The sequence below is a fragment of the Lepidochelys kempii genome, chromosome 7, assembly GCF_965140265.1.
Source record: "Lepidochelys kempii isolate rLepKem1 chromosome 7, rLepKem1.hap2, whole genome shotgun sequence".
NCBI classification, from domain to species: domain Eukaryota; kingdom Metazoa; phylum Chordata; order Testudines; family Cheloniidae; genus Lepidochelys; species Lepidochelys kempii.
In genome coordinates, this window is record NC_133262.1 from 93,791,668 (window position 1) to 93,817,594 (window position 25,927).

General features: G+C 39.4%; 2 protein-coding genes across 6 annotated transcripts in view; one reads left to right on the forward strand and one right to left on the reverse strand.

Annotated features, from left to right (window-relative positions):
- Positions 1-25,927, forward strand: part of LOC140914895 (protein FRA10AC1) — an 88,738-nt gene that overhangs the window by 41,357 nt on the left and 21,454 nt on the right. For 2 of the 5 annotated variants that reach the window (XM_073353860.1, XM_073353862.1), the window contains exons 10-13: positions 2,252-2,294; positions 7,179-7,306; positions 7,837-7,875; positions 10,343-10,421. In XM_073353860.1, coding sequence (XP_073209961.1) covers positions 2,252-2,294; positions 7,179-7,306; positions 7,837-7,875; positions 10,343-10,421 — 289 coding nt within the window. Of the gene's footprint in view, positions 1-2,251; positions 2,295-7,178; positions 7,307-7,836; positions 7,876-10,342; positions 10,422-13,387; positions 14,332-20,518; positions 21,095-25,927 lie in introns of those variants that run through there. The other 3 variants (XM_073353863.1, XM_073353861.1, XM_073353859.1) reach the window with 3 other exon arrangements.
- The window catches only part of PDE6C (phosphodiesterase 6C), a 53,094-nt gene continuing 44,077 nt past the window's right edge, over positions 16,911-25,927 (reverse strand). The window contains exons 17-22 of the mRNA XM_073353864.1: positions 25,048-25,155; positions 24,705-24,768; positions 22,948-23,022; positions 22,724-22,807; positions 21,585-21,738; positions 16,911-17,103 (exon numbers count right to left, since the gene is read on the reverse strand). Coding sequence (XP_073209965.1) covers positions 17,024-17,103; positions 21,585-21,738; positions 22,724-22,807; positions 22,948-23,022; positions 24,705-24,768; positions 25,048-25,155 — 565 coding nt within the window. The 3' untranslated portion in view covers positions 16,911-17,023. The remainder of the gene's footprint in view (positions 17,104-21,584; positions 21,739-22,723; positions 22,808-22,947; positions 23,023-24,704; positions 24,769-25,047; positions 25,156-25,927) is intronic.

Here is a 25,927-nt window from a genome sequence, read left to right on the forward strand (position 1 = left end):
GAGAATATGATTATAAAATTTGGAAATGATACAAAGATGAGAGGGGTTGCATGCACTTTAGAGGACAAGATTAGAATTCAAAACTACCTTGACAAATTGGAGAAATCTGGTCTGAAATCAACCAGATGAAATTCAGTAAAGACATGTGCAAAGTAAAACACTTGGGAAGAAAAAATCAAATGCACAACTATAAAATGGGGAATAACTGGCTACGCGGTACTACCGCTGAGAAGCATCTGGCAGTTATAGTGGATCACACATTGAATGCACTAAAAATGTGATGCAGTTGCAAAAAATGGATATCATCATTCTGGGGTCTATTAACAGGCGCGTTGTCTGTAAGACCTGGGAGGTAGTTGTGCTGCTCTATTCAGCACTGGTGAGGCCTCAGCTGGAGTAGTGTATCCAGTTCTGGGCACCACACTTTAGGAAAGATGTGGACAAATCAGAAAGAGTCCAGAGGAGAGCAGTTTTACAAACTGTGACCTAAGCGGAAAGGTTAAAAAAAACTGGGCATGTTTAGTCTTGAGAAAAGAAGACTGGAGGGGGATCTTCTAAGCCTTTAGAGATGTTAAGGGCTCTTATAAAGAGGACTGTGATCAATTGTTCTCCATAATTGTTCTGAAGGTAGGGCAAGAAACAGTAGGCTTAATCTGCAGCAAGGGAAATTTAGGTTAGATATTAGGAAAAACTTCGTAGCTAAAAAAATAGGTAAGCTCTAGAACGGGCTTCCAAGGTAGGTTGTGGAATCTGCATCACTGGAGGTTTTAAAGAACAAGTTGGACAAATACCTCTCAGAGTTGGTCTAGAACAGAGGGTGGACAAACTATGGCCTGTGGGCCACATCCAGCCCACGGGACCATCCTGCCTGGCCCCTGAGCTCCTGACTAGGGAAGCTAGCCCCTGGCCCCTTCCCTGCTGTTCCCCCTTCCCCGCAGCCTCAGCACGCCGTGCCACCAGCGCTCTGGCCCGCTGCTTCTGCCAGGCAGTGTGGGTGGTGGGCCGTGTGCCTGCGAGCTCCTGCTGCTCTGAGCAGCATGGTAAGGGGGCAGGGTGAGGGAGGTGGATAATGGGCAGGGAGTCCCAGAGGCAGTCAGGGGACAGGAGGCGGTTGGATGGGGTGGAGGTTCTGGGGGGGGGCAATTGGGGGACAGGGAGCAGGGGGAGGTTGGATAGGGGGTGGGGTCCCAGGGGACGGTTGGGGCAGGGGTGTGGATAGGGGTCGGGGCAGTCAGGGGACAGGGAGCAGGGGGAGGTTGGATAGGGCAGAGGTTCGGGGGGGGGAGGGTCAGGGGACGGGGAACGGGGGGGTTGGATAGATGTGGGAGTCCCAGGGGGACTGGCGGGGGTGTGAATAGGGGTAGGGGCAGTCAGGGGACAGGGAGCAGGGGGAGGTGGGATGGGGCAGAGGTTCTGAGGGGGGCAGTCAGGGGGCGGGAATTGGGATGGGGCGGGGGCCAGGCTGTTTGGGGAGGCACAGCCTTCCCTACCCAGCCCTCCATACAGTTTCGCAACAACGCTGTGGCCCTCCGGCTAAAAAGTTTGACCACCCCTGGTCTAGAATCACTTGGTCCTGCCTCAGTACATGGGGGTGTATTTGATGACCTCTCAAAGTCACTTCCAGCCCATTTCTATGATTTTCCCCAGAAAATCTTTAACTGCACTAAGGATAATTCCCATGCCACAAAGTCTCATCTATTCAGTCCGATCTTATTGAATATGTGTGCATAACAGTATATGGATACATACAAAAAATAATTAAGCTTTTTTTTGTAAATAGTGTGAGAGAGAGGGGTGGGGTCTTTTTAATCTTTCTTTTCTTGACTATGGGTCCATCTCTACAATAATACTTGCTCTGTGAGAAGCCTTAGTAGTGTTTGTGTTTCTTTCAATATATTCATAATGTGGTTTGATTCTGTCCACAAAAGCACATCCAAATCATACTCTAACATGATCCCCAGAAACAATAAATGCTACTTACTTTTTGTGAACAATAGCCAATGCTGAGTCTCCCATCGTCCTTCAAAGTGATTCAGTACTTTGGAGTCATACTGACAGTTTTATCACATACTATTTTTCCCTTTTTTTGAACCCTGGTTATAGCTACATTGGAATTTTTATGTTGTTGTAAAAATTAGTGAAATTGAAAGAAATGTATAAAGATTGGGATAACAATGTTCATAATAATAATAAAGTATTTCTGCTCAATATGACATTTTCATGTTCAAATTGTCTTTTTTCACCTCCCCAGGACTGTGTCCACAATGTTCCTGCAAATTAAATTTTCATCACAGGTAATGGAGCCTTTTGAAAAATTCAGATTAAATAATAAATCTGTTCCAAGCTTTCCTATAAGTTTAATTGTAAGAATGCTGCAAAAATTACTATAACTTTTGTTTATACTGACTTCCTTATCATTTATATGAAATCGATACTCTAACATTGCTAATTATGTATTTTTGGATTAATGAAATTCATAATAAAAGTTGCAACTCAAATTATAACTTTTTTTTCATTTGCTCATACTTATCTCAAATTTGCCTTTTAGGCTGAAATTTCCATGCTAGATTTTAGCCCAAAGATTAGGTTTTGGGAAGCTTATGCAAAATCTACCTAGTGATTTTTTGAGTTAGGCAAGCAGGAAAAATGTTTATGCTTTTCCTATTTAAAATTTTTTTTCCGGGTTGGGGTGGAGCTGCAGCTGGGCTGCAGTGAGGCCCAGCAGCTGGGCCTGTAGCTGAGTGTGGCTCCACTCCCGGCCATTCCCCCAGCCTCAGCCCTGGGCTGGGAATGGAGCTGCGGCCAGGAGCAGAGCAGAGGGTTGCAGTGGGGGCTGGGGCCTGGGCTGCGGTGGGGGCTGGGGCCTGGGCCCCTGGCCGGGTGCAGGGCCGTGCTGGGGGCCAGCGGAGGGGCTGGGAGCCAGGGCCATGGATGTGGGCAGGGTTAGAGCAGAGCTGGGGGTGAGGGGCCGCATTGAGGCTGGGGACAGGGCCAGGCATGGGGCTGGGAGCCAGGGCCATGGATGTGGGCAGGGTCAGAGCAGAGCTGGGGGTGAGGCTGGGCTGGGTGGCGCTCCCTCCTCCTCCACCGCCCCCCGGTGGGGGCGGGGCTGGACTGGGCCCACTGCGTGCCCCCCCCCCCCCAATGTTCCTCTACACCCCCCTAGGGGGGCGTGCCCCACAGTTTGGGGACCTCTGGTCTGTGGGATTGGTGCATTCTTCACGCCGTCTATCCAGTAGCTCTTCATTTAGCAGGGGAGAGCAATGTGTTGGCAGATCATCTCAGCAGAGACCATTTTCAGATGTATGTGAGGTCTCTGAAGGACCAGGTAGTACAGAGATTTTCTCCAGCTGAGGTCAGCCCAGTACAGACCTGTTTGCGATCAGGTTCAACAAAAAGTGTCATCTATTTTGTTCCAGAGCAGGAACGGAGAGTCAGTCGGATGCTTTCCTAATGTTTTGGGTGAAATGACCTTCTGTATACTTCCATTTTCCATTAATTCAGAAGGTGGTGAGGAAGATAAAACAGGTCAGGGCAAAGGTGATCTCGATTGTGCCAGCTTGGCTGAGAGTGCAGTGGTACGTGGACCTGCGTCAGCAGTTGGAAGGAGACTGCAAACTGCTTCCCTTGTCCCCAGACCTGTTGATGCAGCAGCATGGCAGGATTCTTTATCCTGATGTTATTTGACAGCCTGGCACATTTACATAGGGGCTCTAATTTTATGCACAAGCCCAAGGGAGAAAGTGAGAACATTCATGGTTCATTAGCCTCAATTGAGGCTTAAGAGGAAAGACAGTGGGATGCCCACAGAAGACTTGAACCAGGGTCTCTAAGAGCCCAGGATGCATAACTTAGCCACTGTGCTACCGATCCTCAGTCTCTCCATTCCTCAGCACCTGGGATTTGATGAATGTAGAACAGTCTTGTTCCTTGTTGGTTCAAAATGCATTACTTAGTTCTAGAAAGCAAGTGGTGAAAGCAATGTTATTACTTGAAATGAGGTAGATTTGTTTTTTGGTTGCAAGGCAAATCTGTCTCACCAGTTACAGCTTGTATTGTGGGTGTATTGGAGTATTCGATGTATTTAAAATCTGAGTAATTATCTAATTCTTCTTTAAGAGTTCATTTGATGGCTCTTCCAGCTTACCATGTTTTGCTTAACGGTAGATCATCATTTTTGCATGGCACAAAGGGGTTATCTAACTTGTATCCTCTTTGACAGATCTGGTGTCCTCATGGGATCTTAATTTGGTTTTATCTGTGCTTATGAAGCTGCCTTTTGAACCCTTGGCAGTGTGTTCTTTCGTTCGTTCGTTCTTTATATCTCTTAAACTGTGTTTATTGTTGCTATAACATCATTCAGAAGAATGAGTGAATTACATGCCTTGTTGCAGGGTTTTCATAAAGAAAAGTGGTTCTTATGCCTGATCCCAGTTTTTTACCAAAAATAATATCTAAGTTGCAAATCAATCAGATAATTAATTTACCGGTATTTTTTCAAAGCCGCATGCTAATAAAGGAGAATCTGTGTAACATACTTTAGACGCTAGAAGAGTTTTAACTAGGGCTGTCAAGAAATTTAAAAAAAATGAATCCCAATTAATCGTGCGATTAAACAATAATAGAATACCATTTATTTAATTAATTTTGGATGTTTTCTACATTTTCAAATATATTGATTTCAATTACAGCATAGAATACAAAGTGTACAGTGCTCACTTTATTTTTATTACAAATATTTGCATTATAAAAAACAAAAGAAATAGTATTTTTCAATTCACCTAATACAAGTACTGTAGTATAATCTCTTTATCATGAAAGTTGAACCTACAAATGTAGAATTTTGTACAAAAAAACCCTCCATTCAAAAATTGTAAAACTTTAGAGCCTACAAGTCCAATCAGTCCTACTTCTTGTTCAGCCAATCACTCGGACAAACAAGTTTGTTTACATTTGCAGAAGATGATGCTGCCTGCTTTTTGTTTACAATGTCACCTGAAAGTGAGAACAGGCATTTGCATGGCACCGTTGTAGCAGAGTTGTAAGATATTTACATGTCAGGTGCGCTAAAGATTCATATGTCCCTTGATGCTTCAACCACCGTTCCAGAGAACATGCGTCCATGCTGATGACAGGTTCTGCTCAATAATGATCCAAAGCAGTGCGGACTGATACATGTTCATTTTCATCATCTGAGTCAGATGCTACCAGCAGAAAGTTGATTTTCTTTTTTGGTGGTTTGGTTTCTGTAGTTTCTGCATCAGAGTGTTGCTCTTTTAAGACTTCTGAAAGCATGCTCTACGCCTCATGCCTCTCTCGGAAGGCACTTCAGATTCTTAAATCTTGGGTTGAGGGCTGTAGCTGTCTTTAGAAATTTCACACTGGTACCTTCTTTGCCTTTTGTCAAATTCGCAGTGAAAGTGTTCTTAAAACGATCAACATGTGCTGGGTCATCATCCGAGACTGCTAGAACATGAAATATATGGCAGAATGTGGGTAAAACAGAGCAGTAGGACATGCAGTTCTCCCCCAAGGAGTTCAGTCACAAATTTAAATAGCGTGTTATTTTTTTAATGAGCGTCATCAGCATGGAAGTGTGTCCTCTGGAATGATGGCCAAAGCATGAAGAGGCATATGACTCTTTAGCGCATCTGGCATGTAAATATCTTGCGATGCCAGCTACAACAGTGCCATGCGAATGCCTATTCTCACTTTCAGGTGACACTATAAACAAGAAGTAGGCAGCATTTATCTCCCATAAATGTCAACAAACTTGTTTCTCTTCGCACTTGGCTGAACGAGAAGTAGGACTGAAAGGACTTGTAAGCTCTAAAGTTTTGCATTGTTTTGTTTTTGAGTGCAGTTATGTTACAAAAAAACTACATTTGAAGTTGCACTTTCATGATAGAGATTGCACTACAGTACTTGTATGAGGTGAATTAAAAAATACTACTTTTGTTTACCATTTTAAATGCAAATATTTGTAAGCAAAAATAATATAAAGTGAGCACTATACACTTGTATTCTGTGTTGTAATTGAAACTGATACATTTGAAAATGTAGAAAAACATCAGAAATATTTAATGTCAGTTGGTAGTCTATTGTTTAATCATGATTAATTTTTTTAATCATTAATTTTTTTGAGTTAATTGCTTGAGTTAACTGCGATTAATTGGCAGCCCTAGTTTTAACATATTATTTAAATAAACTACAGATTTTTTGAAAGTCTTGTATGTTATTTGTTTTGTATGCTAAAACGTATATGGGTTTTAGTGTATCTGCTATTTCCAAATGGATTAAATAATGTGTCTTTGAATGTGACAAATTAGCAGCCGTGCCTGTGCCTACTTTTGTGAGATTTCTTTCCGCTAGGGCAGCGGCAGCATCATTTGCTTGTCTTAGACGTTTCTCTGTCTTGGAAATCTGTAAGGCTCCTACTTGGAAGTCAGACCATATGATTAGTAAACGTTATGATTTGTATTTGGCTTCAAGAGCAGATGCTAGATTAGATGGAACAGTGCTTCAGTCATTGTTTAATTAGGACTCCGTCCCCTTCTCCTGAGTTTTCAGTACTGCTTGCCAGACTACCCTTAAGTGGGAATATGCAGAACCACTCAAAGAAGATATGAAGGTTCCTTGTAACTGAAATTCTTGAGATGACTCTATGTTCACTCATCCCGCCCACCTTCCCCTCTTTCTCAGAGTCCTATCTTGGTTTCTCTCAGTTGTGGTAGAAGGAACCCAAGGCAGGAGAGGGCTCAACACCCCCTTATATAGTGTTGCCCCTAATCAGTGTTGGAAGATGCTGAGGGAAGGGATAGGAGGGGGCGCAACTGGTCTCTAACGGGCACTACTTGAAGAAGGTTCTACCGTTAGGATGCACTGGTCGGTGTATTTACCCATAAGTGTGAATATACAGAGTCATTGCAAAGAACTCCGTGTATAAGTAAGTAACCTTCATTTTAGCATTTCCTGTCTTTTTGTGTTCGGATGTAGGTAACAGCCTTAAGGTAACAATAATATTTTTTGCATTAGACATTCATTTTAAATGTTTAATCTGTAATAAACAAATGTTGGAAGTAGTATATAATCTCTTGATGGGGCTTGATTTCTGATATGTTTTCTGTTGCTCGAAGAGTACATTGGCAGAACTTATGTATTCATTTTTTATTATAAAGGAGGAGAGAAGTCAAACCAAACAAGAAGAGAGGGAGAACTGAACAAAACACTGAAGACCCCAAAAGTAAGAAGTCAAGATTATCTCATTCAGAAAAACACAGATCTAAACAGAGAAATAAACAGAAAGGTAAAATAAGTTTTTAAACTGTCTCTATTTTTAAATATTAAATACAAATATTGAGTGTTTAACCCTATCAAAGTGAGAGATACATTTATGTTACTGGATTTCAATGGCTCATTAACTGGATTGTCAGGCGAAAGAGAAAGGGGATGAATTTCTAATGATTCATAGACCAGAAGAGCCTCCAGAGTAATATACTATTTGAAGAAAGACCTGTCCAAACAAAGGGAAGCAGCATACCAAAAAGAGTACTAAAGTGTTTGGTTCCATGTGGCTCTGGGGTTGCAAGCCTTTTGATAACCTAAGATAACCTTTTTCATATCACAGATATGGGGATAACATATTTTACCTGAAACTGATGACTTTCCATTTTGTAGAAAAATAATCCCTTTACTTAAGTGTGTGCCTTATTTTGTGTGTGCGCGAGAGAGAGAGAGAGGTTTATTAGGTGGTAAGTGTGCCCTTGTAAAACATGTTAAAAATAGTGCATAAAATCAAGGTAAACTAATTGTTTTTAAATGGCTGTTTCTTTTCAGATCAAGTTTCCTCAGATGATTCAGATGATTTTGATAACGGTAAATTATTCAAATGACTTCCTAAATTTTTTACTTATTCTATTACAAGTTGGTTTGTCCTCGGTTTCAGTTCTATTCATCAGCAGTTTTGGTCTTCTGATACAATGATTTGAAATATCGTTTATGAAATACTGTAGGAAGAGAAGCAAACATAGGATTATCAAACAAAAAAAAAAAAGATTGATTTAAATCAGTGATTCTCAACCAAGGGTACATGTACCTCCACACAAGGGTTTTCTGGGTGGTACATCAACTCATCTAGATATTTGCCTAGTTTTACAACAGGCTACAGAAAAAGTACTAGCGAAGTCATTACCACCTAAAATTACATACAGATAATGACTTCTTTACGCTGCTCTATATACTATATACTGAAATGTAAGTACAATATTTATATTCCAGTTCATTTATTTTATAATTATATGGGTAAAAATAAGAAAGTAAGAAATTTTTCAGTAATAGCGTGTTGTGACACTTCTGTATTTTTGTCTGATTTTGTAAGCAAGAAGTTTTTAAGTGAGGTGAAACTTGGAGGTACACAAGACAGATCAGATTCCTGAAAGGGGGTATAGTAGTTTGGAAAGATTGAGAGCCACTGATTTAAATTCATAGGAAGGATAGATGAAGGACACTTGGCAGGAATCCTTTTCAAGTTTATGGAAGGAAGTGAAATTGTGGAATCTAGGAAGGAGAAGATAATAGAAGAATAGTAATACTAGGAAAAATAGTTCAAGATTTGGGTTACATTTGTGCAACAAAGACTATAAAGGTGAAAACAAATATTGCTCTGCTAATCACTGTAGGGGCGTGAGAGGTATGTGAGGTATGTGTAAGTTATCTGTGACCTCAGAATAAATTATTAGAGAGCAGTGTGGGGGAGGTACTTTGCCCAATATGCTCTAAACCAAAGTCCATTCCAGTTCCCACCCGCAGTACTTCATAGAGCCCCCTGCTATAGTAAGAAGAGCTGAGGGTCCTAGTGGCTGCTTTGGCAATGGCATTCCCTGCTCCTCACTAATTCCACTCCCCAATGCCTGTTTTATTATGGGGGCTCCTGCCTCTGGGCCTCCTACTTCCTTGTTGCAGAGTGTCTGGAAGAAACTGATAGTTCCTGTTTACCTGCCCTCCTGAAATAGAACATTTGGGGATGCCTTCCAGACCTCAGTTCCCTGCCAGACAAAGAGAGTCCTGGAGTGGGTCCCTCTCTCCACAGTGGAAGACTTTGGGCTGCCCCCTGCTGCTGTCAGAAAGGAGCCCTAGGGAGCAATTGGGGTGTGGGGAGGTTGAGGGCTAGAGGTCCATAACCTCCAGTCTTTTACCTCCCCCAAAAAAATAAATAAAATAATTTTTAAAAATTGCATTGTACAGTTACAAACCATTACATATTTTTTGAGGTATAAGATATAAAGTGTTAGGTATTTGAGGCTGAGGCAATCTGTTAGTTTCTCTACATTATTACAATTTATAATTAGTTGACATAAATCAGTACATAAATAGAAATTGAATCGCTTATTCCTTTTTTATTACCATGATTCAAAACACTATATTACTCTAATTTTAGATGCTCACATTGATCTCTGCTGGTGAGATTAGAACACATGAGCTGTAAGGTCCTGAATTTGCTAATATGCCTCTAATTTTCTGTATTATATCTTTGTTCTTAGATAGATGGGAGATTATAATTCTGTTCCCCTACTCTGTGAGGATCTGTGTGCCAACATGGAGCATGTGCAGCATTTCTTTGTTTAATTTTAGGAGCAAAGTGCTAACACTACTGTTGATACAAGGATCAGTGTTCTGGAGCAGAGTCCAACAGATTAAGGCATTAGAGCCACCATATCAAATCAATACAGCTTTTAAAAAACAAATGCTGTAACGTAACAATTTTAGTTGGTAAGCAGAAATGATTGTCAGATGAATTTGCCATAACTTATGTTTTGGGCAAAAGATGAGTTGAGGATGTTAAAGTTTCATTTCTGCACAGTCTTGAAAGTCCTCTATATAATAACCTATTTTAATTGTAGAAAAAATATGGAAGACAACCTTAAAAATTAAAGAACATCAGCTAATAATGAAAAATGTGTGCAGGCTACCAATACGGTCCCAATCCAGATTGAAAACTGGACCCCAAAAGCTGGATTGAACACTATTCTCTCATGTTTTTCATGTCTCTTTTTTAATAATAAATATTTCATTTTAAGGTAGAAAATAAATTTCTTGTATTGATTTTCCTTTTTAAGGTTGCACGTCCCATGAGATACGTACTAGGGAGACAACTGCACATTTGTATGAAAAGCGATTTGCAAAAAAAAAAAAAAAATTCCCCCAGAATTCTCATGCTTAAAGTTATACTTTGATTCAGAGGCTTAGACTTACTAATACTATACTAATACTTGCCATGTAAAATTTGGAAGAAAACTTTTTTTGAAAATAAATTTTCGTAAGACGTTTTTATAATCTTTAACAGACGCAGATGACAGTGAAGAGCATCCTTCAGATGCTGACTTTTGGAAGGGTCCTCTACAAGAGACACATGAAAAATCACGGTTAGTTCTGATACCAATAGCTTGTATATCTTGTAATAGTTATGCCTATTCAAAAATCATGTGGCTGTATGCGTCTTTTCAGGATTTATTATGATTATTCCAACACTGAAAATCAATGCCAAATCTTCTTCCCTTCACCACACCCAAGTATATACCCTTAGAAGGAGAGGAAGTGTGTGAAACTTGGAGAAATCCTCCCTTCAAGGCAGGGAGATGCTCCAGCCCTGCTGTTGCAGCCTCAGCACTACAGTAGCCTCTGTTTTGCTTGCTATTCCCTCTGCTCCTTCACCTCTATGGAAAGGAAGGTGACTCCACTTAGGTTTCAGAGTGGTAGCCGTGTTAGTCTGTATCAGCAAAAACAGCGAGCAGTCCTTGTGGCACCTTAGAGACTAACAAATGTATTTGGGCATAAGCTTTTGTGGGCTAGAATCCACTTCATCAGATGCATGGAGTGGAAAATATAGGAGCAGGTATAAATACATGAAAAGATGGGAGTTGCCCTACCAAGTGCGAGGTCAGTCTAACGAGACAATTCAATTAACAGTAGAATACCAAGGGAGGAAAAATAACTTTTGTAGTGGTAATGAAAGTGGCCCATTTCAAACAGTTGACAAGAAGGTGTGAGTAACAGTAGGGGGAAATTAGTATGGGGGAAATTGGGTTTAGGTTTTGTAATGACCCAATCACTCCCAGTCTTTATTCAGCCGAATGTGATGGTGTCCAGTTTGCAAATTAATTCCAGTTCTGCAGTTTCACGTTGGAGACTGTTTTTGAAGGTTTTTTTTGTTGAAAAATTGCCACTTTTAGTCTGTTAAGTGACCTGTCATTCATCCACTTAGTAATTGACTCATTGGCCCTTCCCTGCTCTTCCTCTTCCCCAGCCATTACCTTGGGCCTTTGCAGCACTGTGGAAGGACCTGCCACAGGCCTGGGCTCCATGTTGTAATGGACATGCACACCCCTTGAGGGGATTCTTGTGACCATAATTTGCTCCTTTTCACTTTTTTCACCAGTAAATATGTTGGAATATTTGCACAATGGGAAGTAATTTGATTTCTGGTAATAGAATACCTCCCATTTACTTGCTTTAAAACCGGTAACAAGATAATAAAATTGCGGATTTTTGCTTTAGATCCTTTAAAAATAAAACCTACATTGGACGCTACTTAAACAAAAAGCACCAGTGACACAACTTATATTTTGAAGAGTGGGAAGAAAGTTTCTCTGTAGCATAAATTTCCAGTGCATGTATGTATCCAACCTTTCCCAAAATAGGAATTTATTTAGGATCTAGTGCTGGTCTTATTCTCCAGATGCCCTGCTACTCTTCACTCATTAGGAAGACCTAACAAACAATTCAAACTGTATTTGAATTTTTCTCAAATTTTTGGCCAAAATTTACTTGAAATCAATCTATTCTTGAAATACATTAGAGGAAATAGCTACATCCGTGCAGGTCAGATCACAGGGGGTCAGTCATATCCTACTCCCACTCCTTGGGGATAAAGACACACAAAGTTGCAGAACTCCTATGTGGTGAGGCAGTCAATGAGAGGCCATGCAAGGAAACACTACACGTGCTACATACCATGGAGCAGTGCTCAGCAGCACCTTTCTTCAGCTTGGAAGTATTGTAGTGAGGCAATCTGCCACTATGCAGATACAGAGCTCTGCACTGATACAAAATCTATATCCGTGGATATAAATTGGGTATCTGTGGAGCTGCAGGGCTCTATTGGGAACTGCAGTGGCAAAAGCAGCAGCATGTCGGGTTGCCTCTCGCAGGAGTCAACACCCCATGCGGGAAGCTCCTCTAGCGTGGTTGTACTGCCTCCAGCCCCGCCCATTGGGGTGGGCACCAGATTCACTGGCTGCTGTCCCTGGTCGCGCTAGTGTGTGCAAGCAGTTCACACACTCTGGACAGGAGCCGCAGACTGCTGTGTGGAAGGGATACCTTTCTGGGAGTGTACAAGCTGCTCGCACATGCTAGTATGACCCGGGACCGCTGCTGGTGAGGCTGCTACCTGCCTTAGTAAATGCCAGAGGACCTGCCCATGCAGGGCGCTGGCTCCTGTGAGCAGCAGCCCGACATGCTGTTCCTTTGGCGCTGCAGTTCCTGGTCGAGCCCTGCAGCTCTGCGGATACCCAATTTATATCCACAGATATCTGCATCCACGGATATAGATTTTTGGATCCGCGCAGGGCTCTACAGATACATGTGAAAAGACACCTCCTTCCCACTACTGCAGCTCTAGTAACAGCCAGGGAGTGATGGTGTCTGTCTGAGGTGACGTTACTTGTACAAAACCCTATTTGCATACTTACTCAGCTAGAGATATTAATAGAAAAATGCCCTAAAAAGCTGTTGTTGGGCTTGCAGAGCCACAAACTCCAGGATACTTATTTCATTGGAAAAGATGAAAAACAAATCTAACCCTCCTTGATTCCAAAGCCATTTCATGCTAAGGCGGGAGAGGTGAGATTATAGACAGTAGGTATAAAGAGAAATGTAGCAGATCTCCTGAAACCCCAGACAGATAAACTGTGTCCTATTCCCTTATTTTTTAGGGATAGTTATCTTTAAATGTTGGATTATGATTGAGGGCAAGCATAACTTTGTTTTAATTATATTGGTTCTACTCACAGAGGAGACAATAAACTTTGATCATTTATATACTATACATTCCCTAATATTTATTACAAGAGTAATGTCATGCCACAATAATTACATTATTAGGAGTATTTCCTAAATACCAAAACACTGCTTCAGTCAGTTAGAAAGAGGCGGAAATGAGGGAAAATAGAAATGTAGTGTACCTCATGAGCATGGCTTTGAACTTGTTCTTATAACCTGAAATCTCACCAAACTTTTGCAGCACAAGGAATAAAGGCTGTGTGGTTACAGATAAAAAGCCCTACATCCACTACTCACATATTTTAATATTATTATTTGATTTTTCTTACAGGGAGGAAGAATTTGATGAGTATTTTCAAGACTTGTTTCTCTGATACTTCATGTGGAAACATAGATTAATTTCTTCTTGAATTGTAATGATTCGTATCTGAATACCAAATCAAATTTAGAAACCTATATTTTTTTTTCCTGTAAAAATTCCATTAAAGGCACTGATCCTACAATTGACTGTGCGTGGACACATACCCCTGCCTACATAGAGCATTACTGATTTCACTTGGAAGACGATAGATTCCCTGTACATTAATGAAGAATGACATATAACATACTTTGTTATAATTTATTTTCAGCTGAGTGTATTGTAAAGTACAAATCTAAAAAATTATAGAAGACGCTGCACATTAACCTCAAAAGAGGGTGAGGAGACATATCAGAATGCAGTTTACTGATAGACTACAGTGTTTCCAGTATTTTCTTCCATGCTGTGCTTTTTAGTTAATTGTTTTAAAGGCATGTTCTAGTTGACTCCCTGTTCTGTATTAACCACTAAACTCTTTAATATATCTATATCTATATATCTATATATCTATATATATAGATATATAGATATATATAGTTCTCTTTTAAATCTATTAAACCATGCAGCAAGAGTTCGTGGATTTAAATTAATCAGTCAGGCGGTGTTTAAGACTCAGACATCTGTATGTGTAAATCTTCTTGAAATATTGATACTGAAGTTTCCGATTCTATAAAACTTACATTTTGCTTGGCCTAAGTAAATCTTTTCTTCCTAAAATTAATGATGATGTTTTCTTTAATAATTTTGTATAAGCGTTAGTTCACTATTACCCTCCTCATTTTAAGTCTTTTATTTTAAGTGTTGTTTGACTGACAGTCCCATGGTCACTCTACTGGTCGTTCGGGATGTTAGCTTGTCATATTTGTTTTAATAAATAAGGTACGTGGTTTGCCTCTGGGAAACCTACATATGGCTAACACGTTATCTGTGGTTTCTGATCCCCTTAGCAGTGAATGAATGGTAATCCTACTTTAAAGTGTAATCCTGAGCATACGAAACAAGAACATGTAATAACACTTGAGACTTACTGGTTTTTTTCCTATTCAAATTGCAGCATAACTTTAAATTCATTTTATTGTATGTTTCCAAAGAAACAGTCTGCACAAGATTAATTACAGTGTCCATTCTTTTTTCAATGGAAGATTACATCAGCTACATAAGAGACATTTGTGTTACTACAGTATTGAATGAAATTTACATTTTAAACAGTCTCGTAAAGTTAATGGTTTATAAAATACTGTCTGTATTTTTGAAAGCTGAAACCTTAATTGGATGAGTCGTTCATGCAATAGATGCCATATAACAAAGTACTTGGTGTAGACAACATAATTGCAGACATGGTTGTAATATATCCATGAACATGTTATTACATGTGAATGATTTATGTGTATATCCACATATCTATATTTACATTCAGTATTACTTAACATAATACAATTTTAACAGTTCATACATACAGAAGGGATGACAGTTCAGAGACACATTTAAGGTGTCCTTGAATAACAAGTAAAGGTAGCCTTGTGTGTGTGGAGTCTTCTTTAGGTAAGAAGATGGATTTAAAGGTTAATTCTTTGTCGTCTTGCAAGCTTGGTTGGGAGCCAAATCCAATCTGCAGCAATCAGCTTAAGTCTGTGTAACTTGTCTGTAGGGGCTTTAGTAGAGTCTGTTGCTATATTTGCTGCTGCAAATACTGTAGAATAGGCATGTATTTTGGATACCTAACTCTTCTCTGGGCCGTCACAAGACAGTTATAAAATGGTACAATACACATATTAAATATGTTGTTTCATTTAATATATTTTGAATTAAAAGTAGATGATAAAAGCAAACTTGGTGTTTTCTCAGATCTACATTTAGTACAGAAAATAATACATTATAACCAGTTTATGGCATTTTTAAATCTGCATATATATTTGGCCCATTAATACATTAAGGATACAACAAATGGGAATTTTTTGGTGGAAGGATGTTTTATTTCTCATTATAGTTGCACAATATCTATGTCTTACGTATGTGAGAACATTTTTGAAGCATTTTTTATAAAAATGCTAGGATATGGGGCAAGAGAGAAAGGAGAATGTAGTTCATCATGCCATGTATACAGCATAATTTTGGTGTTACCTGTGCACATTTAGAAAGAATAGTGTTTAATGTCTGGAGATACAAAATCACAGACTTATTAATGGAACTTTGGTCAGTAACTGCACATCACAATTGAAGAGAAAATTCTGAAATGTTTTTCTCCTTCTGCACTTTGTAGGGAAACTTAATATACAGTAAAAGTATTCATCATGGGGCAAATATTCCCCCTGCCTCCGTGGGTGTTAAGATTCCCTTCAAGCAGTAGAACCTGTACAATCCTGTTTTGGGGAGAAAGAAAGGGTGGCGGGATTCGGGGAGCCTGAACATGGGCAGAATAATTTCTGGGTACTGCAGGACTACCCTTTATACCTCTGCACTGTTAGATTTGGAATTGGGTCCAATGGATATGCTGGAATATGAATTTAGTACATAAATCCACTGTTCTTTCCCCTGCTTATGGGAATGCAGACACTCCAGACCAAGAGCGGGAGAGTGGCTGTGGAGAAGCTCCATTGCCATTCTTTATAGTTGCTTATGAAGAGACCATTAATGCACAGACTAGCTTCCTAGGGTGTGAAGACTGTTTGTTTTTTTCCTAATCTTGTTGGGGGTAAATTTAGTGATTCTGAAATACCAGACAAATTTGTTGGTTATTTTGTCCAAAAATGTTGTATCCGCATTTCATACACCTTTTAAGAAGACATTTGAACATGTAAGTCCTGCTCCAGGGATATTGGTGTAGGTCCTTTGATAAATTCTTTATTCTAAATAAAAAGCTTACAATTCTTAAGACTACATTTCGGTTTTAGGTAAAGAGACTGTTTTTGTTTATATAGCATGTCATGTTCAAGGGCCATTGGCAGATAAAAGTGGGCAAAATTGTGTACTTGTGGAGAAGGGAATGGTTTCTCCAAAGCCACTGCTGCAATTACAGATTGGCAGTGGTAGCTTCAGGAGGCCATGGGCCTGTTTTTTAGGCACAGGACTGATGTGAGTAGTTAGGTCTTCTGAAGTGGTAAAAGGGACAACTCCAGGATTGTTTAGTTGGGGTTTAGTTCGGTCCAGATGAAAGAAATAAACATAATATAAAAATGTAAAGCTGTGAGTTATGAAATTGTCTGCAATTTTTGGTTATGGTATGTGCAATTTAGATCTTGTCAACAAAATTACTGGTTGTAATCTACCATTAAAAATCATTTATATTTTTCTGGACAGTCTGCAGCATTTATACATTTTAATAAAAAATACTGTATATAAATTGAGTGACAAGAAACAATACCAAGAATTGAACTCATAATCAACTTATTTTGCACCATCATTCATGTTTTCTAGTTTTCAATGGATTCTGCCTCTTTTATGCCATTAGTAATGACACCGAATAGATGGCAGTTGTTTAAGAGGATTATCTGGCCTATGCTATCCTATGCTTTGCAGAAATCCACTGAGGCTTTTTGAAGTTCTTTCTAGATATTTTTTCCTGTAGCAGAAACATAGACTTTGAGACTCTTTTAGTGCCATTGAAATGCATTACAAAATTATACATGTTTTTGATTTGCCATCATCATCTCCGCCACCTCCTCCACCACCTTTCGCTGCGTCTTGTTCAGCTAATAAAAAACACAAAAGGAATGTGAATAATGAGCAAATTCTTTTCATTTTAATAAGCTTCATTTTTTGCATTATAAATGTTAATTTTGTGACATGCATTTTAATTTTATTCTATAACACAAGTGTGTTTGTCCACTTGAAAACTGAACGCACTTTCAGGATTTATATATATTCTTTGATTAATATTGAACAACCAAACTGTTGACAAAGGGTGCAGTAGTTAATATCAGCATTTATCAATGGACAAACACACACTGAACCACTTTTACTGGAAAGTTTCAGCAATTATATACTTACTTAATCCTGTCCCTCTCCACCCTACCCCCCACAACTGAATAATGAAAGCCTTCAAAGGGAATAAACTCTTGGATGAATTATAATCTTTGAGACTATGGGGGTGGAGGGTATGGAAACTTTCACTTAAGTGTTGATTATGATTATATAAACTTTTATCTAGCCCTGTAGAAATCTGTTACCAATCAAGAGAGAGGTACTTTTTTGTATGTTCAATAACTGCTGTCACTAACAGTGTTAACATCTCTCTCAAATGATTCCACACGTTTTTGTTGGTCTAAGTTCTGATCTGTTCCGTATAGTAACTTGTTTTCAGATTCATTTTAAGTTGACATACCAATATTAGAATTAAAACTTACATTTGAAAGCTGTGGATCACCATGTTACTAGGTTATTTTCGACCCTTTCCACCTGCATTAAAACATGTCACATAATCAGTGCCCTACCCTCTGAAATGTGTGGATAAAATTAACAGTATGATATTAAATATAATTTGTTTTAATTTTATAATATCTTTTCTATTTTCTGTTCTGAACTTTCCACTGTTGTGGTTCAGCAAATATGTTTATTTCATTTTTTGTCTGCCTGATGGTTAGACAAGGAGGTGGTATAACCAGGTCAGTGTGATCTAGGGAAATGGCTGTATTTCAACATATTTATCTCTGAATAGTTTGTCTGAAGCAATTTAACAAACCCACAACCAACTATATGAAACTGAGAAGGATTTGTAAAACTCTGCAAAAATTAAACCATTGACCTGTTCTGTATTTACATAGCCTTGATTTTGGTGGTATAATAATTTATCACATTCTGTACCTTGTAAGTCTGCTTGACCTCATCCCAGTGTGCATTTTCAAAATACTGGATAACTTATAACCTTTTGTAATACTATCAATTATGTTAATATGCATATTGGCCAATTTCCTCATTGACTGCAAAGGACTGGCTGAGGATCTGGCCAGTTGTGTCTTCAGAGATGTCTGCCTGTGTGCATATATATACTTGGGGATGATCAAATTTTGTATAAGTCACAGTGATCACATCAACTGAGTAACCCCAAGTACCAGCAATTTTAAATGGTCACGATATCTGGTGAGAGTGCAAGTTTGCTATTCTTTCCAGACATATAATTTGATTGTTCTTTAAGTGGAATCTTAGTTTTAAGGGCTTGATCCTGCACCTATTAAAATCAGTGGGAGTGTGTCATTGACTTCAATTGGCATAAAATCAGACCCTAAATGATGATCTTCTTTGCCAATAATTTAGAAAGATGAAACTTTGTGTTGGTGTGAAATGTTGCTATTTTCAGTGGGATTTCTCACTTTTTGGCACTTCTAGAAGTTACATCCGTAAATCCCATATTTGGTGTCTCTTGTGTCTCTTGTGTCAGTGGATCCAGCTTGAAAGAGAGAGGATTGCTACTACATCAGAAAAGTATACAGGTGCATATCAAATTAGAAGAAAATGGAATGTACTCCACACCTATAAAGTGTGTGTGTAGAGGGGTGGTTACCTGCTCCTGCCCTGTGGGGCTTAAAAGCCAGCCCTGGGAGAGAGCCAGGGCTGAGGGCAAGAAAAGCTAGGCTGATTGGGGAAATGGCTGCAGCTTGGCCACACTCCAATCAGGCTGCAGCTGGGCCTATAAAGAGGCTGCTAGGCTGAAGCTTAGCCAGAGTCTCTCTCTGCGTTCAGAGAGGGAAGGGTCTGGCTGCAGGGACCTGAGGGAATACCTAGATTGGAGCAGGACTGAGGGGGAAAGGCCGGGGGAGCAGGGTAGCTCCAGCCTGGAAACCCCCAGGCTGTGAGGCCTAGATTAGGGCTTATTAGGTACTGGGGTTGCAAGGGGGCAGCCCACGGGTAGACAGAGGCAGCAGGTCCAAACCCCCTCACCTGTGATAAGTGGCTGATACACTGCAGTCTGCCCTGGGGAGCGGAGCTAAGCGATGACTGGCAGTAGCCAAGACTGAGGTGAGATGGGGGTAGTGGGTGGGCATTCTCCAGGGAGGGGAGACCCTCAGGGATTGTTGGGGTTTACTGCCGTGGGGCAACACCCCACTGGGAGGAGGCACCGGGTCCTGGGAAGGACTGGGGCTGGCGGCGAGGTGGATCACCAGATGGCAGAGGGCGCTCCAGAGGCTAACGAGCTAATTCCCAAGGAAACCAGCAGGAGGCGCCGCCGGGTGAGTCTGGCTCTATTACAGTGTGTAATAGATATCCTGATGCAATATGGCAAACAATTTATCTCTTGCAATTTTACTATAAGAATGAATTATTGTTGTAGTAGTCCATGCATGTTTATACAAAAGGTGGTGTGTTTTTGTGATGATAAACTTGACATGATAACTTAAGGTACTGCACACCTTAAGCCATATTTCTAAAATATAAGACTTTGAAAGTATTCAGGTGGACAGTCTTTCATTTCAACACTTGACCCATTTTGCTGGACTTCTCTTTCAAAAATTAGTTTTCAATAAGTGATGCCTTTTACAGCATGCTTAAACCACCTTTACAGTGTATCCTTCTGAATTTTTGGGTTAGTCTTATTGTTTAAACTGAGTCAGGAACTCTTTAGTTCTGGTCCAGCCTCTAACAGTGAGTTGGTGTGTGGCCTTGAGCAACTTCCACGTCTGTATAATACGGGAAGAAAACGTACCTACTTCCGATGGATATTGTGAAGATTAATGAATAAATTAATGATTGCACAGTGCCTTGAAGATGTAAAACACTATTTAAGAGCAAGCTTTTTGTTCATGAAATTGTGCCTGCAGTTCACTTTTGGAGTCATTTGTCATAGCTTGTCATCTCTGATCCTTTCAAAGTAGCTCCGCTATCGAAGGGCTGGCACACTTTAGCCCTTATTGCTGCTGATCCAAATGCAGTTATTTTTATAACATAGTTGGATTCATTCACTCTTACACCCTTTATTCAATCTTATGGCCTTATTTTTTGACCAAATCAGAAGTCCTTTCTTGTCATCCCTTGAAGAAAAAGGTGTGGGCTTAGTTATAACCTCCAGTTCATCAAGAGAGTAAAACTGTTGAGTCATCACTAACTCCTGGAAGTTCACCTGCATTGACTCACCTAAGGGATTATTTCTCCCATTTCCTTTTCCACTGACAGAACTTTCGTGAGATGTTGATATTCTCCAGACTCTGGAAAAAGTTAAGATGGTTTTGTCCATGAAGAGTTGACGGGATATGGTTTACTAGACCTGGCAACAACTACCATCAATTCCGTCAACATCCAGGAAACTTGACTAGGTTCCTCAGCAAAGTATTCTGAGATCTCTGGTAGGTTCTGCATACTTGAAAATGTTTTAAAAAGTGAAGCTTCCAGGTAGACACTCCTTACAAGATTGTTTGAAGGTTAGATCGTAGGAAGAAAAATGTTTACTCCTTAGCTACACTGTCAGTGAAGATTTCAAATTACCATGTTGTGAGAGTGCAGTATGATTAAGATCTTTTGAATAAGCTTATCCCCATCATGGATCTCCTCCCTGACTTTCATAAGTAGCCCATGAAATCTCAAATCCAGAAGACTAGGTATATGCTTTGGGCTGTGTTTGAGGCTTCACACAGAGCAGCGTTCTCTGACTTGTGAGAATGTAGTTTTAGCTTCAGAACTTGGGGCTGTCCTGGAAGGTTGAAGGGAAAGTGTTAGACTTATTTGAGGGATTTGCTTTCTTTGGCAGTGAAACTGGTGAAAAAAGAGAAGAGACCAGGACAAAAGATCAACCCCAAAGATTTTTGCAGTTTTACAGGGAATATTCATTGCGTTTTCATTATGAAGACAGTATACTGAACCATGTCCTTGTTCTCAGCTTGCTTTCCATCCTCTGGGTAAGCAGAGACAAGCTCAAATTGCTTAATAGTTTACAGGTTGACGCCCACAGAGAATCATTTCTAGCCCTTCTGGTGCCTGAAACTGCTTTATCCTTGGGTAAGTATCCATGGTGATTTTGTCACACTTTCCAACATGGCAGTCTAGGACATCAGTCAAGTAAGTCCTGGATTATGTAATCTTGGCAAGTTACTCATCATTCCACTATAAACAAAGCAAATTCTGCTAGTTCTGGCCTCACAGCACTTGAGCACTGAAATAAATGTGTATTTGGATGTGTGTGCTTCAGACAGAATATGCCAAGTGGTTGCGTAGTATATGAATGAAAACCTTAAAGATGCCTAACCTTTTTTAGCTGCTGCTTCTTCCAGCTTTTTCTTTTCTTCCTCAATAATTTTCATCTTTTCTTCATATTCATCAGCCTGTGTTTTCCATTCCACCCTGTTGTTCTGAAGCCCGTCCAACATTGGTGTAATTTCCTTGTGAAACCTTGAGAATTCCTAAATAAACAATACGAATTAATAAATTGTCCATTTATAATGAATGGTTGTTTTCAGATTCTAGCACGAAATCACAAATATTGTTGATGTGTACAGAAACTTCATTTGCTTTCACCTTCCCATTTTAGCTGTTTGATTATGTGGCAGGCACAGTGAGAGAGATTTAAGTTTGTTTTGTGTTATAAGCTCAGCACTTTGTTGGTGTATGCCTAGCTTGTGGGTTTTTCTGGTGAAGGGAGAAGATGAAGTGCAGTTGTGGTACTTGCTGGCACTGTTCCATTGGTGGTGGGGTATGAGGCCTGTGGTGGGAGTTTATCAGAAGTACCAAACTGAGTCAGTAACATCAAAGGCCCAAATTGTGTGCTGTAAAGTCCACCCTTTTCCCTAAGCCTCCCCCCGTCCCAATGCACTCTTCTGGTGTGTCTTTGCCCATACTCACTATATCTGTGATATCTGAAGACTGGACTTTTACCTGTTGCTGTTCAAAATACTACATTTCATTCTACTGCATGGCATTTTGGAAGAGCCTTAAAATCCAGATGGTGTAGAAACATAGATTACATTGCTGTTTAGAAGGTGTGAACAACTCAAGTACTTCCTGTGCTAATGCAGCACAGGTGCATACTTTTCATTGATCCCCAATCCATCCATGTGTTATGCTCTTCGTGTTAGTGGGGCTCTGTGAAGCTCTGTGATTAAGCTCTAACTCAATTTTTTTAAGGAACTGAGCAACTTCTGGAGATGCTGAGTGCCATTGTGTTCCTTGGGATTTCAGGGGGTTCCACATCTCCAGAAGATGCTAAGCACCTTTTAGGAGTGTGTGGTACTATACGGGAGGAGGTGAAAAATCATGACTCTTTGAATGACAACTATTTGAATGACTAGAAAGGCCCCGCTAACATCTAGAATGTTTTAATCCAAACTATTGTTTGTCACTTGTGTCATTAGAATCAATACAAAGGAAGAATAGAAGTTTTATTCTTACCTTGTATACAAATGTACACACAAAATCAATGAAACCAACTTGAAGCTTAGGCAATTCATCTCCTTTGTTTCTGTCCATCATAGGCTAGAAAAGAATATCAATATTTTAATGTGAATTTGTGACATTTTGATTCAATAATAAGACAACTGTTACTGACAAACATGTCTTCAATAGCTATTATTTCATATTGAAGATAATGCTGTTTAACATGTCAAAATACTTACAATTGGCTGTTGCTCTAGCACAGTTCGCTCCAGATCACCTTGTTCCCAAAATTCATTCGCAACCATAAGGGCAACCTGAGAATGAGAATCTCCTGCGTTACTGATGTTGTATTAATCAATACAGTTGTAGAATGATGCTGGAATGTATTCAAGTCTTTCCAGAAAATGTTGAACAGTTTTGCTTGAGTTAATTAGGTTGTTTCATTTTTAAAACAACCAATTTTTTTCAAGCTAGGAGTGCTGCTGGTCCTTCAACTGGCAGAGTGATTCCTAATATATCCAGTAACAGATCTGCCAGACAGAAGGAAAATGTATAATCCTGTTATCATAGCTATTAATTGAATTTTGCCAGTATGTTTTTTGCTGTAATACTTGTGCATATTATGTATGTATCAACTGAACAAAATTACCTAGGAACTGACAGGAAACATTTTTGCATATTATTGAACTACTGAAACCTTGCTACCAGCTCCCCTCCTGCAAGTTTTCTTGCTACCAATGCTATCCATGAGATATTTGGAAAGGTTCTCCAGGAGGAGAGAATTCTGGTAAATAAAAAACAGCAAAATACCATCATTGTAGAACGTGTAGACACAAAACTACTCCACACTGTTCTTTCTGGGATCATTAACACACGGTATAGGTGAATTACAGAACAGGAGTGCTGCAGTGTGAGGCTTTTGTTATTAAACAGATGGTGTCTGCCATTTTGATGGTATTTTTGGGTATGCTCAATAAATGGTACATAGCTGAAAATAGTATTTTCCATGGTATTCCAAGACGATAGAGCAACATAATAAAAACTCCTAATTATAAAGTATATTGTGTTACATTATTAGAATAGCCATCTGCAGGCTAATGAATGTCTGTCTCCTGACATAGCTCTTTTGCTAGGCCTGCCTCTTACATACCTGATTCAAGATGTCATGACCAGGAAACTCTACTTTTAGTATACTCAGATGCCAATTGGAAAATAAATAGGATTTCATTCTTTGTGTGAAGGATCTATCTTTTTGTTACTATGGATCTACACAGACTCTGTTTCATCCCAGTGGAACCTTACAGAGAATCTAATTCTAGTTTTAGAATTGTTCAAGGAAGTAACCCGAGAGATCAGCTCTGATTAAAGCCATCTTGTCTGTATAGATACCTATAATTCAAGCACTGACAGCATTTCTAAGTAGTGTGCAAGATGATCCCTTCAAAGCCATAAAAGCTCATATTGTTGAATCCATTTTAGAGTGACTTAATCACACTAAAATAGTGCAAGGATCTACATTTGTCTGTGTGTTGGTGTCTAGTTTAAGATCATGCTATTGTAAAAACCGCACCCTAAAACTGGCAGAAGAAAGGCAAGAATTTTGATAAAATAAAAGTGAGTGACAGTCAGTTATCTAGGATCCTTTAAAGAAAGCTAGAATGGATACTACAGGCAGGGACAGCTATACTAATCGATTCGCAAATGGGAAGGTGGGGACAATGGGGCGATGCCACAGAGGGCTCATGGCGTGGACTGCCTAGCATAGATTGCCTTAATCCGTCTTTGCTTCCAGAAAATGGTGTCCAATTCTCAGGCACAATTTGTAGATGCAAGTGGTTATGCTTTGTTTTACACTTAAATATCTATAGACTTGCAATATAAAATGAATTTTCTGTATTGTCATTCACTGATGATGTAATGAGAGAGAGAGAGCAAATATAAATGTGTATGAAATCAAAATTAAAATATTTGTATACAATTTTTTTGAGATACTAACCTGACTTTGCACCTCCCACGGCTTAGTTATAGCTGACAAGTCACAACCAGTCATCATCATAGCCCTTTTGAAAAAACAGAAATACTATAAGTATGATAGAGAAAAAACCTAGGGGACAGATTTTTAAACTTATTCGGGCACCTAAAGGTGCAGATAGGCACCTAGTGAGATTTTCAGAAGTGCCTAGGAGACTAACTCCAAAGTGAAGCCAATGTGAGTTAGGTGCCTAGTCACTTCTGAAAATCCCACTAGGCGCCTATCTGCATCTTATGGCTTCTTAATACTTCTAAAAATCTGGCCCTAGATAACTGATTGAAAGAAGAGTATGATACTGACTACTTACATGATAACTTCTTTTTTGGTTGGGTCGATAGATATATATTTAATTGCTTCCTCTTCTGTTTGCATTTTTTCAACTGCATCCACAATCTTTTGAAACATAGTCCGTTTCCTGTAAAAATATATGAATATTTCATATATAAAGTATTGGTATCCAAAAATGGCTGGGCTTTTGCATATTAGGTGCTTCTTATATTAATGCTTTTCTAAAATAGTATGCTTGTCTAACTCCCACTGAAGTCCATTTATTTTAATGGGAGTTATATTTAGGTATTCTGTAGCTCATAGACTTGGCCATAGATTCCTGACATGTACTGCTTTTGTCAATATGTCAAGCTTTAATATGAAAAGCAAGAGATTTCCTAAATCTGTATATTGCTACTTGTGGTGACTTTATTTCTTGAATCTTATCCAAATATTGTCAGTTTACATATGTTCATTCTTGATTGATTCTGCAAAGAAATCCACTGGAAAAGGTGAAAAGATCGCTATTTATAAAAAGAGGTTAAGTAACATGCTATGTGATCCTTCTGGATGAGAGGTGCGGTAGAGAGTTATTGCTTAATAAATCTCTTCATTTGCATTTAGAGGTTTCACCTCACTGAACAGAGTTGTAACACACACAAAACATTCTAATAAAATTAGAAATATTTATCATTCATTATAAAAAGTGCACTGAATATGGATTACTTGTTGACTTCCCTGTTATCTGCCAACTCTGAAGCGTCAAATCTTAAAACAGTTAAAGGAAAAGAGCTCCATGTGTCTTTTTTTAGAAAAACTTCAGCACTCGTAGGGCCTGATCCAGCATTCATTTTAGTCAGTGGGAATATTTCCATTGACTTCAGTGGGTGGTGAATCAGGTTGGTTAAGATAGTAAATAG